General features: G+C 41.4%; 1 protein-coding gene across 1 annotated transcript in view; it reads right to left on the reverse strand.

Annotated features, from left to right (window-relative positions):
- Positions 1–17,429, reverse strand: part of RAD50 (RAD50 double strand break repair protein) — a 113,126-nt gene extending 95,697 nt beyond the window's left edge. The window contains exons 1-2 of the mRNA XM_068980088.1: positions 17,181–17,429; positions 14,833–14,916 (exon numbers count right to left, since the gene is read on the reverse strand). Of these exons, the coding sequence (XP_068836189.1) occupies positions 14,833–14,916; positions 17,181–17,309 (213 nt within the window). The 5' untranslated portion in view covers positions 17,310–17,429. The remainder of the gene's footprint in view (positions 1–14,832; positions 14,917–17,180) is intronic.
- Positions 17,430–17,638: the final 209 nt, after the last annotated feature.

The raw sequence follows: 17,638 nt of genomic DNA on the forward strand, positions 1-17,638 counted from the left end.
AGTATCATCATAAGAGAAGTACAAGATGCTCTGGGAGCACAAAGTAGAGGCATCTAACTTATCTAGGAGAGGACTGGGAAGGTTTTCTAAAGGAAATGAATATTTAAATAGAAACCTGACAGAGCTAAGCAGGAGTAAGCAGATGAAAAGATCTGAGACACTGAATGGCTAAAGTAATTTCAGAAAGTTTTCTGCAGAAAGAAGGGAAAAGGAAAGTAGAGACAGAAGATGGTTTTACTAATTAAAAGCTTTCTGAAACATGTTAAAAGAGTTTTGGACTTAAAGCAATGGAAAATCATTAAAGAGTTTAATGATTTTAAAGGAAAATCATGCAGTAGATAATGCATTGTAGAAGAATCATTTTGTCCTCAGGGTAAACAGACTTGACTGAGGCAAGATAAGAAGCTGAGAGTAATCCAGGAGAAATTTAGATACAGACATCTTAGTGAGAAGGTAGCAAAAGATTAATATTCAGCTTTGCCCAGGGACTTGATCCTATCATTTCATCCCAAGGAAAGTAGCTATTTTAGTCACTAACTTGTGTCCTACTCTTTGCAACCCCATGGACTATAACCCGCTAGGTTTCTTTGTCCCTGGGATTCTCCAGGCAAGAATACTGGAGTGGGTTGCCATTTCCTTCTCCAGGGATCTTCCCGACCCAGGGATCGAACCTGGGTCTTCTGCATTGCAGGCGGATTCTTTACTGAGTTATGAGGGAAGCCAAGGAAAGTAACTACTGAGATTTTAATCCATGGCAGTTAAAGGATTTTTCACATCTACATACCAGAAAATGAGTTAACTTGTTTACAATATGCCTGGTTAGATACAAATAGACTGGTTAGCCAAATACATATTTTTTCTCCTGGCACCTACCTGTTAAGAATCAAAATAGTAAATGTATTAACAATTTAAAGAGGGAGTATTTCGCAGCATTTCAAGCACAATGCTGTTGTTGACGCTCTTCAAAGAGTAGGGGCTTCCCTGGTGGCTCTTCCTCAGTAAAACAGGAATTTATTAAGGCGGAGAAACATATATTACACTTTAGAAGAATTTCTATCCAAAAGAAAAAAATATAATAAGCCCTTTTCTTTCCAAACAGTCTAGTTGTAAAACCATTAGATAGGGCAGAAGAAGGTACACATGCATGCTACCTGGAGGTGGGGGAACATGGAGCAGGCTGAAGGAGCTTGAGCAGGCTGACAAGGGTACACACATGGACAGACAGCTTGGCCCAGGGTTTCCAAAGTCCAAAGGTGTCAATTTAAGCAAGCTAAAAGGGCATCTGTGAGTAGGGGTGACCAAGCTCAGGAGAACGATGATGTCTGTCCTAGGGGAAGGCATAATGTGGGGATGCAGAGCCTGACAACACTGAGGAGGGAATCCACATGGGCAGGGGGAAGCCTGCAGGGACGACTCAGATGCCAGATTAGAGACGGCAACCCTACAAGAGGCCGCGTGGTAAAGAGTATTTGTGGCTGAGAAAGGTAAGCAAGGTGTTCATGGGTAGAAAATGGGAGGTAGCCTAGCATGGAAAGTCAGAGCCCAAGTGGAATGGGAAAACTCCACATGAGGGGGCCAGCATGAGGAGTTACAGGCCAAGCAGGATAAAGAGGGTTTGTACATGGCGGGTAGAGGTGGTCCAGTATGGAGTGTTAGAGTTCTGGTGTACCAACAGGAGATTCATTACATATAAGCGGATTGATCAAATAAGCAAACCTATTGAGAACATAGTTGAAAGAAAAAAAAAAGAATATAGTAAATTCCTTGCCTCTTACTCCCTTCATTTTATTTACCAGGCAAACCTTCAACCTTGATTAAATCCAACTTTCCAACTCATTCAGTGTCTGCCACTGAGCAGCTGAAGAAAAGTGAAAAAACACAAACATAATGATTGCTCTCCCTATAAATTTTCACCCACAAACCTCAAGTGACCCCTTGACACCGTCACGTAACCCTTTAACACTTCCCTAGTCAAATTACTCTGAAATAAAAACTACCTTTTAATTTTGCTAGCCTCAATCATCCCCCTCTCCCGCTCTCAGCTAATGATTTCACTTCTTTTTTCCACTGAGACTATAGAAACAATCAAAAGAGGATTGATTCATTCTCTCACTACTAAATTTACCATGTATACTCTGCCTGGCATCATTTTACAAAGGATAACAACATGCACGCTTGGTAACTCCTTCAGTTGAGCAATGGATCGTATCTCTTCTTGCCTACTCAAGGATTTTGCTCCATAATTGTCCCCTCCCTTAGGTCAATTTCCCCCTCTCTCCAGTGTCATTCCTATCAATTTATAAATGTTCTAGTATCTCCCACTTTTAGGAACACAATATATGGCCACAAAATGGGATAAAGAAACTGCTGAGGAAATAAGCATCCAGAAAATTTTACAGTATCAGCCAGAAGCAAAACAAACTTGATGAGATGCAGACAACAGAGAATTGAGCTTCTGACGGTCCAGGTCAACTGAAGAGATGCAAATTAGGTAGAAGAAGAATGGATGTACTCACGTAGCTCAAAGTTTGAAAGAAGTAGAGGAGAAAGGTGTGAAGTTAGGCAAATAGAGCAACATGGAAATCAAAGTACCTAAAAAGACAGAAACAACTGAACACAGGTAAGAAAAATTACTGAGAAAAACCAGAAAAACCCAGGCATTTGTTTAAGATACACAATATTAGGTGCAGGGTCAAATTAAAACAGGGAAATAGAAAGAGAAGAGAAGTTGAAGATTTAAGAGGGTGAGAGAAACTGAAATGTTGAGAAGAACATAGCATATTGGGAAAACTGAGGGGATGTGGGCAATTCAGGTGAGGGGAATGGCTCCACCCACAGTAGGAGGTGTGAGTGACTCAGGAGAGAAGGGTTGATGAACAAGTGTGGGTGGGAGCTCGGAACTGGAAAATGAGAGCAGCCGAAAAGCGGGTAGCAAGTGAAGAGAGCTAAACCACCACAGCCAGAAGAACCACAGAGAGGACAGAAGCAGATAGCTGAGAAAAACAGCTCTACAAAGATGAAAGCAATTGGAAAGGGGGTGGGTGATAGATGAGACTGGCAGAGATACCAGAGCATCAATCAACATGGAAACATCCAGAAAATGCACACATATGTAGAAAAAACAGGAACAGAAGCCAAAAAAACTTTTCTTGATCCTGCAAACCTTTTCAGTGATTGCCCCATCTCTTTCCACTTATAGAAAAACTCATAAAACAATTCTACGTGTTTTACTTCCTTACCTCCTGTTTTCTCAGATTCCTAAAACTGGTTTTGTCAAGATCACCAATGACCTTCACATAGTCAAATCTGCTTCTTGACTGAGCTATCCACATATCTGACACAGCTGATGACTCCTCTTTCTTGTGACACTATTCTTTTGTCTTCTAAGACACCATTCTCTATTTTCCCTGCTTTACTAGTTGTGGGGTTTTTTTTTTGGCATCTTTCACTGGCTCCTCCTCTTTCTTATTTCTAAATGCTAATATGCTCTAGGCTCAGATCTTCTCTATATTCACTTCCTAAGAGATCCCATCAGGCTTTAAGACTAACTCCATACATATGTAAGTGTATGCATCAACGATTCCTAATTTTAACTCAAACCTCCCCTCAGACATACTTCTATTTACCTACTGGACATCTCCTTTCGATATCTAACAAACATCCCCAATTTACATGTGGGGTTTTTTTTTTTTTTCTCTTTTTTAACTGCACCACTCAGTTTGCAGGATCTTAATTCCCTGACCAGGGACTGAACCTGGGGCAGGGGAGGAGCCGGGTGGTGGGCCCTAGCAATGAAAGCACCAAGTCCTAACCACTGGTCTGTCTAGGAATTCCCATCCCGATTTATACATTTAAACCAAAAGCCCTCAAACCTCCTTTTCCAGAGTTTCCTCATTACTACTATTTTATCTATTTGCTAAAGACAAAAAACTTGTAGTTCTGCTTGATGCTTCTATGTTTCTCATACACCATTACCCAAATCAATAGCTAATCGGCTGGTTCTACCTTTAAAACATCCCAAATCCAAACATTTGTCATATTTTCTACCATTACCACTTAATTAAGCCACCAATATTCCTCACCTGGCTTACCACAAAATGCCCTTTATCAGTCTTCACCCTTCTACCCTCGCCATTTACAGACAGTCCTCTCAGCAGCTAGACTGATCACTTTAAAATACAAATCATGTCCTCTTCCTGCTTAAATCTCCTAATGGATTCCTATTTAAATTAGAACCCCAAACCCTACAGGATCTAGACCCTTCAACTATTCTAACTTAATTTTCTACTAGTCTTCCCCTGATTATTTTGCTCCTCCCCTTGTGATTCCTTGAACACATCAAATACGATCCTACCTCAAGGACTCTGCACTTAGTATTAACACTGACTGGAGTCTTCTTTCCTCAGACTTTAAAGGACCCATTCCCTGTTAAATGAATGAATAAATATTTAGAGATAATTTGTTGCTATTAGAAAAGAGATTCTTCTTTTCTATAAAAAAGAATTTCAATAATGAAGCAGGAGGGCCTTCCCTGGTAGTCTAGTGGTTGCTGCTGCTGCTGCTGCTAAGTCGCTTCAGTCGTGTCCAACTCTGTGCGACCCCATAGACGGCAGCCCACCAGGCTCCCCTGTCCCTGGGATTCTCCAGGCAAGAACACTGGAGTGGGTTGCCATTTCCTTCTCCAATGCATGAAACTGAAAAGTGAAAGTGAAGTCGCTCAGTCGTGTTGACTCTTAGCAACCCCATGGACTGCAGCCTACCAGGCTCCTCCGTCCATGGGATTTTCCAGGCAAGAGTACTGGAGTGGGGTGCCATTGCCTTCTCTGAGTCTAGTGGTTAAGACTTCACATGTCCACTGCAGGAGGAATGGGTTCAATCCCAGGTTGGGGAACTAAGGTCCCACATGACACAGCCAGAAAAAGAAAAGAATGAGGCAGGAAAACAAGTTTGCAGACTATCAGAATAGTTCAAAGGGTAAAGGATGGTGGCTTGGACCAGGGAAACAGTAGAGATGAAATGAAGGGACATATTCTGCACATACTGTAGAAGAGTAGGTAAGAATTGCTTATGAATTAGAAACAAAATGAGATAAAGGAATCATTAAAAGAATGACAAACAGGTTTCTGCACATTTCAAGCAAATGTGCAGATGATATTTATTAAACTGCAGGTTGCTGAGGTAGTAACAGGCTTGAGAATGTGAGAGGAATGGGGGAACAGGGAACCAAGAGTTCTATTTTCAGTATGTTAAACTGGAGATCCCCATTAAATACTTAAACAGCTGGACATATATGTCTATAGTTTAGGAAAGAAGTTAGGACTAAATATAATATTTAGGAATTCATCAGCATGTAACTGTACACAGAACCACTGACCCAAACTGCCTGTCAAGGCCAGGCCCTATAGTAACCATCTTCATGGCTTATCTTACAATAGGAGTTCTTGGTAAAGAATGTGGAACTAACAAGCTACCATCAACCAGAATTTGCGAAACATCAAAAGGAGACAGGAGACATTAATCCATACATCCTACCAACCTCCCAGAATCCTTCTCACTGGAACCTATCCTGGATGAGCAATGAGAACAGCACCAGGAAGGACCCTGAGTCAGAATGACTGGCCAGGGACAACCTGGAAAGTGACCGTATTACCATAAGACCTGAGACCACAAGTCACACGGCAGAGCAGTTCTCCTGAGTTCCCTTCCTCTGCTGCTCTTTGCCAGAGTACCCCTTCCCAATGAAGTCTCTTGCTTTTTCAGCACATGTCTCCTCAAACAATTCGTTTCTGAGTGTTAGACAAGAGCCCACTCTTGGGCCCTGAAAGAGGTCGCTCTTCTTGCAACACAACCAATACTTAAAGCTGTGAGAGTGAATATCATCCAAGAAGAGTCAAGCAAAAGTAGACTCATTAACGGAGACTAAAGTATGGCCCAGCAAAAAAGAAGTATAAGATTGTGGTGTCATGAAAGCCAAGAGAGCAATGTTTTAAAAAAAGAGGAAAACCAATTATTAATACATCAAATCTGCAGAGAAAGTATTGAGAACTAGAAAATAACCGTTCTGAGACTTTCCTGGTGGTCCAGTGGCTAAGACTCTGCCCTCCCAACACAGGGAACCCTGGCCAGGAAGCTAGAACCCACATGCTGCAAGATATAACGACATGGAGACAAAGATTCTGCATGTCACAACTAAAAAAAGAGAAGATCCCACATGCCACAGGATCAAAGACCCCAAGTGCCACCACAAAGGCTTGGCACAGCTAAGCAAATATATTTTTTTTAAGTTATCTGGCAATATGAAGATTACTGGTGACCTTACCAGAGCAGTTTTAGTGAGGGGAAAAAAAGAAAATCTAAACAGAGTAGGCTGGGGAGAAAAGGGGAAGCAATAAAGTGAAAACAATGAGCACGCATAACTCTTAAGAATTTTGGTACAAATAGAACAGAGAGTAGTAGCCAGAGGCTGAACTGGAGAAAAGGGAGAGTTTGTCTGTTTGTAGACAGGCGCAACCAGAACATGTTTATCTGCTGACGTAAATGGTGCCCTAAAGAAGGAGAAACTGAATGCAGGACCAAAGGCAGCTGGAAGGCAAAATGCCTGACTTGACAAAAGCGACTGACATTGGATCTAGGTTCCAAGAGGACTTAATCGACCTTAAAACAAATGATAAACAATCTACCCTTATTACAAAGGTGAAAACAATACGGATATATATGCAGGGTAGTTTGGTAGATTTAATGATTCCTTCTATTTTCTCAAGAAAACACAAGGCAAGATCATCCATCAATTGAAGAGAGTACATTTAAAGTTTAAGAGAAGGTGTGAAATAGTCATTGTAGAAAAGGCTCAGTAAATATAGTAAATGATTTACTATTTCTAAAGAAAAATTAATTCCTTTGTTTGGAACAATTACTAAGGATAATTAGTAACACTAGGAATACACAAAAGTAGTATACAGGAAAGATCTTAATGACCTGGATAACCACAATGGTGTGATCATTCACCTAGAGCCAGACATCCTGGAGTGCAAAGTCAAGTGGGCTGTAGGAAGCATCACTACAAACAAAGCTAGTGGAGGTGATGGAATTCCAGCTGAGCTATTTCAGATTCTAAAAGATGATGCTGTGAAAGTGTTGCATTCTTATGCCAGCAAATTTGGAAAACTCAGCAATGGCCACAGGACTGGAAAAGGTCAGTTTTCATTCTAATTCCAAAGAAGGGCAATGCCAAAGAGTGTTCAACATGCGGCACAACTGCACTCATTTCACACGCTAGCAAAGTAACGCTCAAGATTCTCCAAGATAGGCTCCCACAGTATATGAACCAAGAACTTCTAGATGTTCAAGCTGGATTTAGAAGAGGCAGAGGAACCAGAGACAAACTGCCAACATCTGCTGGATCATAGAAAAAGCAAGAGAATTCCAGAAAAACATCTACTTCTGCTTCACTGACTACACTAAAGCCTTTGTGTGGATCACAACAAACTGTGGAATATTCCTTAAAGAAATGGGAATACCAGACCACCTTACCTGCCTCCTGAGAGACCTGTATGCAGCTCAAGAAACAACAGTTAGAACCAGACATGGAACAATGAACTGGTTCAAAACTGGGAAAAGAGTAGGTCAAGGCTGTATGTTGTCACTCTGCTTATTTAACTTATATGCAGAGTATATCATGTGAAATGCAGGCCTGGATGAAACACAAGCTGGAATCAAGATTCCCAGGAGAAATATCAATAACTTGAGATATGCAGATGACACCACCCTTATGGCAGAAAGCAAAGAGGAACTAAAGAACCTCTTGATGAAAGCAGGAGAGTGAAAAAGCTGGTTTAAAACTCAGCATTCAAAAAACTAAGATCATGGCATTTGGCCCCATCACTTCATGGCAAACAGATGGGGAAACAATGGAAACAGTGACAGACTTCATTTTCCTGGGCTTCAAAATCACTGCAGATGGTGACTGTAGCCATGAAATTAAAAGATGCTTGCTCCTTGGAAGAAAAGCTATGACAAACTCAGCATACTAAAAAGCAGAGATACTACTTTGCCAACAAAGGTCTGTATAGTCAAAGTTATGGTTTTTCCAGTAATCATGTACGGATGTGAAAGCTGGACCATAAAGAAAGCTAAGTGCTGAAGAATTGATGCTTTTGAACTGTGGTGTTGGAGAAGACTCTTGAGAGTCCCTTGGACTGCAAGGAGATCAAACTAGTCAATCCTAAAGGAAATTAGTCCTGAATATTCATTGGAAGGACTGATACTGCAGCTCCAATACTTTGGCCACCTGATGCAAAGAACTGACTCACTGGAAAAGACCCTGATGCTGGGAAAGACTGAAGGCAGGAGAAGGGGACGACAGAGGATAAGACGGTTGGATGGCATCACTGACTCAATGGACATGAGTTTGAGCAAGCTCTGGGAGATGGGGAAGGACAGGGAAGCCTGGCATGCTGCAGTTCATGGGGTCACAAAGAGTTGGACATGACTGAGTGACTGAACACCACCACTAGGAAATCGAGCTGAGTGCCTTGTGGATAATAATTTCCCTTAAAGATAGGATTGGTACAAAACAAAGTCAGACAATCTGGGATATACTGGGTTGTATCTAATACAAATTCTTAAGTTCTTACTTATGACCTTAATAATACTGTTAGCTGTTATTTTTTTACATAGCCTGTTTTACAAGATTGTCATTTCTTGCATTTATCATTGTGTGACTGAGCCTCCGACAAAAATCTATAGTTCTACATGAGGTCAATGACTAGAACAGTGGAACTCTTACAGGAGAAGAAGCTACAAGAGGGAATCTTTTCCTAGATCGTAAGAGCCTAGTAATTAACACAGGTGGTATAGAAATTTATGGCTACTGTTAATAAGGCCTAGTCCAATAATAGCTCATTGAGCAGCCTAGCAACAAAATTTCACCAGACCCATGAATGAGCATTCTGAGCACCATGGGATGAAATGGTTATGAAAGGGCCCTTTTTATGACCATAAAATTTATGACCATAAACGGGCCCTAACAACTGGAGACTGGCACTTGCCACCTACTGCTGTAGGTTGGTGGCAAGGATTAAATCATGAGCCGCTGCAGCTGCTGACCTTTAACACCCCCTAAAAGAGGTTGAGGGTGGAGATCAGTAATGAGGCATTCACTCTGTGCTCTGGGAAAAACTGACAAAACAGGTCTTCAGATAGTTAGATATTTTCAGGAGATTTTAGGAGCCCAAATTCTTGCATCTTCTCATACCTAAAGAGGTACTAACATCATTAATGGCAGCATTTGCTTTGGCTATTAAGGAGAAAACCACAATTAAAAGTCAAAATGGAGTAACTATGCTTCAGACATCCAAGGCAATACTAAGTGATACTTAGTACAAGGTGTGATTTCACGTAAGTCCTTATATTGTTGAGAACTTAAGTTTTCTGAGCAGTATCAGTCTTGAGATGCCACCAGTCATTCTCAAAACAGTGTCTGCTAACAGCTGGCAACTACAACCTTACTTTTTAAAAGTCTCCTCTTGTAACTATTACATTTTTAGATATTACAATTGCTTTACAAAATAACAAAAAGAAGAGACATGTATGATGATCAACAGCTTATATTATTTATGTTAATATCACATCAAAGGTTAAAACCTAGTTAGATTAAACTAGACAACTGGCTACCTGGCTACAAGTCTCCTCAAAGCACTAGGTCCAAACTAGGTTTCAGGCTTATTTTCCTGAGAAGAAATGAGATCTATTTTGTCTATTTATGTCAGGTTGTCCAACCGAGTCTATAACACCCACATCAAATCGCACTGGGCTAACAGAAGCAGATATCAAAAATATGTACGATCACACCAAATGGCTCCATCCCTTCTGACAGGGTAACCCCAGTACTGACTCTACATGGACCAGGATCAAAATTGCTACCATATATAACCTGGTTCTTACTCCTGCTTGGGCCCCTGGTTATAATAGTTCATTTATTGGTTTTTGGCCCCTGCCTTTTTAATCTACTTGTTAAGTTTGTCTCTTCCAGATTACACTAGTTTCATATCAAGATAATGGCGATGCAGAGATGCCAGCCACTCCTCAGAACAGATCCTGCTGGTGTAACAACAGAGGTCATCCTGGGCCCTTAATGAGACAGGGTGAGAGTTCTGTGACCCCAACTAGGTAGGCTTACAAGCCCCATGCCAGCCCAAAAGCCCTTTATCCTCCCAATAAAGATTTCTTGGGGTTCACGTCTCTCAGGGGGGATTTGAGACAGGAGACAGATGGGCCCCAGGCTGAGCAGCTGGAGTTTGTCCCCTGTGGACAGATACTCCAAGATGAAAATAACAGCAGAAGTGAGGAGGACCTGAGCCTTGCCCAGATAGAGACCACATATTTCTCATTCTTGAGGTCAAGGAGACGTTCCCAACAACATGTGCACAGAAAGGCTTCTAAGGGGCCAATGAAAAGGGGGAACCACCCCATGGTAGATGATGTCAGCCTGCCCATAGGCCTCTTCACTAGAATCCACCTTGGCTGAGAAATGTGCGCTTACACCGGGGAGGACCTTGAGTTAAATCTAATACAGGCGCAGAACGAGGCAAAGTAATATGACTGGCCAGAGGAAACCTGGAAGAAATGCCCCATATAAGTGATTCAAACTACCTCCAGGGCATGATTCTGAGTCTGCTCATGTGAGTCTATTCATACATACTTTTTCTTTCGAATAAACACTTTACATGTTTCACTACTTTCTGTCTCTGTGGAAATTCATTTCTACAAAACCAATGGGCCAGGGCCTTGTCACTGCCCACTGGCCCTGATGGTCTAGAGTCTAGGATTCGGTGCTCTATTGCAGCCTGACTTCAGTCTCTGGCCAAGGAGCCAAAATCCTGCTTCAAACCACTGCAGGCCAAGACTGCCCAAGATCACTTTCATAATCAGAGTTATCTTTAGCCATATAAAAGAGGAAACAATTTAAAAGACTATCAACAGTGCATCAGTTAAATAAGCTAGAGAATATAAACTCAATGGAATACTATTAAGTAATTAAAAATAATGAAACAAAAGTATATATATCTTAACATATCTGCAGGTGGCGCAGTGGTAAAGAATCCATCTGCCGATGCAAGAGACACTGGTTTGTTTCCTGGGCTGGGAAGATCCCTGGGAGAAGGCAACCCACACCAGTATTCCTGTCTGGGAAATCTCATGGACAGAGGAGCCTGGAGGGCTACAGTTCATGGGGCCACAAGAGTTGGACATGACTTAGCAACTAAAAAAACAGCAACAAAAATATCACAAAATAAATACTTGATTTGTAGAATAGTCAAAACTCTATTGATTTATTAAAATATTTATGTGAATATATTTATATATACACAGAGGGTTTTTTTTCATAAACACACAAAAAAGTCTGGAAGAAATACACAACAAACTCTTGGGAAGTAGGGGTAATGAGAGGCACAGGACCTCACTACACATACACCAAAGTAAAACTTACTTCAGGAAGAGAGATAAATCAGGAGTTTGGGGTTAGCAGATACACAATAATATATATAAGATAAGCAAGGGTGATTTAACACAGGCAACAATATTCTATATCTTGTAATAACCTATAATGGAAAATAATCTTAAAAAATATATGCATATAACTGAATCACTTTTCTGTATACCTAAAACTAATGCAATATTGTGAATCAACCATACCGCAATAAAAAAAGGAAAAACTATAAACCAAAATGTATATAGAAAAGTCTATGTCCTAAACACACACTAATAGTTAAAACACCATAATTCAAAGATTCATACACAGACTTTCATCATGGTACATTTTAATGAAAAACTAAAAGCAAGGCTAAATATAAGAAAATGATGCAATCATTAAAAATGTTCATAAAAGGTGTTTTAAGTAGAAAATATTTCAGACAAAGAAGTACAAAGATTAAAAAAGCACCCATGTACCTATACACAATTCTGTTCAGTTCAGTCGTTCAGTTGTGTCCGACTCTTTGCGACCCCATGAATCGCAGCACACCAGGCCTCCCTGTCCATCACCATCTCCCAGAGTTCACTCAGACTCATGTCCATCGAGTCATTGACGCCATCCAGCCATCTCATCCTCTGTCGTCCCCTTCTCCTCCTGCCCCCAATCCCTCCCAGCATCAGCGACTTTTCCAATGAGTCAACTCTTCTCATGAGGTGGCCGAAGTACTGGAGCTTCAGCTTTTTCCAAAGAAATCCCAGGGTTGATCTCCTTCAGAATGGACTGGTTGGATCTCCTTGCAGTCCAAGGGACTCTCAAGAGTCTTCTCCAACACCACAGTTCAAAAGCATCAATTCTTCGGTGCTCAGCCTTCTTCACAGTCCAACTCTCACATCTATACATGACCACAGGAAAAAACCATAGCCTTGACTAGACGGACCTTAGTCACCAAAGTAATGTCTCTGCTTTTGAATATACTGTCTAGGTTGGTCATAACTTTTCTTTCAAGGAGTAAGCGTCTTTTAATTTCATGGCTGCAATCACCATCTGCAGTGATTTTGGAGCCCAAAAAAATAAACCCTGACACTGTTTCCCCATCTATTTCCCATGAAGTGATGGGACTGGGTGCCATGATCTTTGTTTTCTGAATGTTGAGCTTTAAGCCAACTTTTTCGCTCTCCTCTTTCACTTTCATCAAGAGGCTTTTTAGTTCCTCTTCACTTTCTGCCATAAGGGTGGTGTCATCTGCATATCTGAGGTTATTGATATTTCTCCCGGCAATCTTGATTCCAGCTTGTGTTTCTTCCAGTCCAGTGTTTCTCATGATGTACTCTGCATAGAAGTTAAATAAGCAGGGTGACAATATACAGCCTTGACATACTCCTTTTCCTATTTGGAACCAGTCTGTTGTTCCATGTCCAGTTCTAACTGTTGCTCCCTGACCTGCATACAGATTTCTCAAGAGGCAGGTCAGGTGGTCTGGCATTCCCATCTCTTTCAGAATTTTCCACAGTTTATTGTGATCCACACAGTCAAAGGCTTTGGCATAGTCAATAAAGCAGAAATAGATGTTTTTCTGGAACTCTCTTGCTTTTTCCGTGATCCAGTGGATGTTGGCAATTTGATCTCTGGTTCCTCTGCCTTTTCTAAAACCAGCTTGAACATCAGGGAGTTCATGGTTCACGTATTGCTGAAGCCTGGCTTGGAGAATTTTGAGCATTACTTTTTTAGCACGTGAGATGAGTGCAACTGTGGGGTAGTTTGAGCATTCTTTTGCATTTCCTTTCTTTGGAATCGGAATGAAAACCGACCTTTTCCAGTCCTGTGGCCACTGCTGAGTTTTCCAAATTTGCTGGAAGAATGCATTTGAATCAGTTCTAATGAGGTGGATGAAACTGGAACCTATTATACCAAGTGAAGGAAGTCAGAAAGAAAAACACCAATATAGTACACTAACCCATATATATGAAATTTAGAAAGATGGTAATCATGACCCTATATGCAAGACAGCAAGAGAGACACAGATGTAAAGAACAGTCTTTTGGACTCTGTGGGAGAAGGCGAGGGTGGGATGATTTGAGGGAGTAGTGTTGAAATGTGAAGCAGATCACTGGTCCAGGTTCAATGCATAAGACAGGGCACTCAGGGCTGGTTCACTAGGATGACTCTGGGGGATGAGATTGGGAGGGAGGTGGGCGAGGGGTTCTGGATGGGGAACACATGTGCAGCCATGGCTGACTTATGTCAATGTATGGCAAAAACCACTATTGTAAAGTAATTGCAAGGAGATCCAACCAGTCCATTCTGAAGATCAGCCCTGGGATTTCTTTGGAAGGAATGATGCTAAAGCTGAAACTCCTGTACTTTGGCCACCTCATGCGAAGAGTTGACTCATTGGAAAAGTCGCTGATGCTGGGAGGGATTGGGGGCAGGAGGAGAAGGGGACGACAGAGGATGAGATGGCTGGATGGCATCACTGACTCGATGGACGTGAGTCTGAGTGAACTCTGGGAGTTGGTGATGGACAGGGAGGCCTGGCGTGCTGCAATTCATGGGGTCACAAAGAGTCGGACACGACTGAGCCGAACTGAACTGAAAGTAAATAAATTAATAAAATTAAAAGTACCCATGTACCAAACACCCAGACTAAGAATTTAATTTAATTTTTAATAACACAGGGCTTGATGATAATGTTAGATGAGAAAAAAGCTCAGAATACAAAATTAAGAGTATGACTTCAGCTACTTAAGACAGTACGTAAAGGAGAAGAAACACACGAAAATGTCAACAATGGCTATCACTCACTGACTGTACGTGAGTGACTACCATATCTCAGATTTTTCCACTGCCAAGTTTTCTACAATGAGCTATCACTTTTATCATTATAAAATTTTTATTTAAAAAAAAGTTTCTGGAGTAGGAAATGGCAACCCACTCCAGTAGTTTTGCCTGGAAAATCCCATGGACAGAGGAGCCTGGGAAGTTGCAGTCCAGGGGGTTGCAAAGAGTTGGATGTAACTAAGCACGCACATACAAAACAGAAACAGACTCACAGACACAGAGAATAGACTAGCGGTTGTCAAGGAGACGAGGGGAGGAGGGGTGGACTGGGAGTTTGGAGTTAGCAGATGCAAACTATTACATTTAGAATGGATACACAAGATCCAACTCTATAGCAGAGAGAGCTATATTCAATATCCTGTAGTAAACCATGATGGAAAAGAATATGAAAAAGAATATATATAACTGAATCACTTTGCTATGCCAAAATTCACACAATTAACACAAATTAACACAATCAACTATATGTCAATAAAATTAAAAAACAAAAGAAAAGAAAAAAGTTTCACTGGCATCATTACCTTGGGGTCATGAACAAATGTATTTCCTTTGGTTCCAGGAGGAAAATCTCCAGTACAAATATATTTTAGACATTCAATGATGGTCTAAAGAAATAGAAAATTATATTATTTACTTATTAGAAAACTGCAGAATTTAACCATAAAATGTTAATTCATTATAAATATTTGTAAAAGATAAAAGACTATAAAATATATGATTAGGTAAATTTTGATATTATAAAACCTGACATATAAATATAGAAAAGCTATAGAATATACTGAAATAAAAAATTATTATTATTTTGGGAGGAAAAATTTCTATTTCTAATTAAAATTAAACTAAGTTTTTAATAACAATGGCTTAAACAGCTCACCATAGCTGATTACACTATATTGTATAAATGAAATTTGAGAGTGAAACTTAAATGTTCACACACACACACACACACACACACACACACACACACACACAGCAAAGGATAAATATGTGAGGCTGATATCCTGCAGGGCCCTGTGTGGCTCCTGGGCACAAGGACTTTCTGTGTTCCCCATTTCTTTGATTATAGGAAGCAGCCTTCATTCACCCCCCATGACCTTCCCTGAGTTCCAAAGGGCAGATTCAAGCAATAAAGTTATTTAGGGGAGGGAGGGGATGAGACCAGAAGAGAGACAGTCAAGAGCGGCCTTGGGGCAAGGTCCTGTTTCCCTATCAACAGATACACACAATATCACAATATCTTTGAGCTACTCTGCAGACACCTAAACCCCCTCCAGGTGGGATGCTGCCCAGGACATGCAGACCCCAGAGTAATTACACCTGAGGGTTGATGATGTCGACTCCTACTTACCTCACCATCATTAGAATGGCCACGAGCTAATCAGGCTGTTACTATAAAACTTGTCACTATATTCCCCAGTTGAGGACACATGGTTTGGAGGGCATGAGCCCGCTGTGTCCCCCTTTCTGTGGCAAAGCAATAAAGCTACCCTTTTCTACGTCACCCAAAACTGTCTCCGGGATTAATTTGGCAACGTTGTACAGAGAAGCTGAGCTTTCTGGTTCAAGGTGATAGATGTGTTAACTGGAATAAGAGAAACCTTTTGGGGAACACATGTTTGTCAAATCACCATGATGTATACTTTAAATAGCCTACAATGTATATGCCATTATACTCCAATAAGGCTGAATTTTTTTTTTAAGCTGAAACAAAACAAATGGCTAGTATCAACCTTATTATGTGACAGGTACTGTACTAACCACTTTTACATACATTAAGCATTTAATTCTCACATTAACCCTAGGCGATAGAAACTATTTTTAACATCTATTTTATAAATGAGAAAACTAAGGCAAAGAACATTTAGGTCACTTTTGCCCAGTCACACAACTAATGGGAAAGCAAAAAAAAAAAAGAAAAAAATCTGTATTCAAGCAGCTAGGGCTCATAAACACTAAACTAACCTATCAGTAACACTTAATATAGTGCTTAGGTACATAAAAAAGCATCTGTAAATAATATTTTTACATAAACAAATAGACAAGTGTCTGGCATTCAACTCTCAACATCAAACCTTGTCTTTCTCTATGCTTTTCACTTCCTCTTCTCCCTGTTACTATGATATCACCTTGCTTTTCTCAAACCACCCTTTCAGACCAGAGAGCCTCTTGGCTACACTTCTTTCAAAATTGCATACCATTCCAGGGCTCAACTCAAATTTCTAAATATTTCCAGGGTTTTAAAAAGTCACAGTATATATGCTGTGCTCTAACCTTTATTTGAACTAGGTAAGAGCATCCCAACAACAAAACAGTTTCCCAATTTAACCAAGCCCCAATGGAGGTTTCATTTTAAAACTGTTATTTACCTAGTCATTACGCTTAGTCGGGATAGTCAGTTTTCTTAAAGTCATACATTTACATTTTATAACAACAACAACAACAACAAAAATCCCGAACGGGGACAACTACCAGGAAATGAATGCTATGCCATGAGAATAAAGAGAATTAAGAAAACATGAATACAGGCAAAAAAAAAAAAGTTCCTGCGAGGCTGTGAGCTCCGTAAGCTCACGCAGTTAGCTCCCGGCCTCTCGGGATTCTCAAGAAAACCCTGTCCACTGGGCAGCAGTGGACAAAAGTCCGGTCGGCGGCTCAGGTGACAGAGACCAGAAGTCCACACCAAGCCACGCTCCTGGGCACGGAAGTCAGCTGACGACCCAGGCTGACGACCCAGGTGTACCCTGGGGCCCCAGGAGCTGAGTCATACTGACTCCTCTCACCCTAGAGTTCCGAACTCTGGAGACACTCTACTCCAGATCTGCAACACGTGGCGACCCATAAACTGAAGGCGGCTCCTCAGAGGACTTACCGTTTTCCCCGCCCCATTGGGTCCAACCAAAATTGTAAGGGGACTGAAGAAAGTGATAATTTGTTTATCTTTATCCTCTATTCCAAAACTCCGCACGCCCTGAATGCTCATCTTTTCGATCCGGGACATGTTTGCAAACGTTTCTTTTCTCAACAGCTGGGGTCTAGATCCCGGGGCCCACCAAAGTTTAGCAGCGAGGCCGGAGCACAGCAAGAACGGGTCGTAAGGACTCCAGCGTCTCGGAAGGCTCGGGCTGGGACCGTCCCTCCCACACTGGCTTTCTTCCCTGCTGCAGGACGAGAGCGGGGGTGGGGGCCAGCCCGGGGCTGCCCAAGACACACGCGGGCAGAACCCCCAGGACCAGGGAGCCCGAGACCCACGCACTCACAGACTCCCGCCTTGGCTACGCCGCGGGTCAGGTGGGTCGCTGCGCCGGCGCGTATTTACGCCGCAGGCGC

Source organism: Capricornis sumatraensis, chromosome 9, assembly GCF_032405125.1.
Source record: "Capricornis sumatraensis isolate serow.1 chromosome 9, serow.2, whole genome shotgun sequence".
Taxonomy (NCBI): Eukaryota; Metazoa; Chordata; class Mammalia; order Artiodactyla; family Bovidae; genus Capricornis; species Capricornis sumatraensis.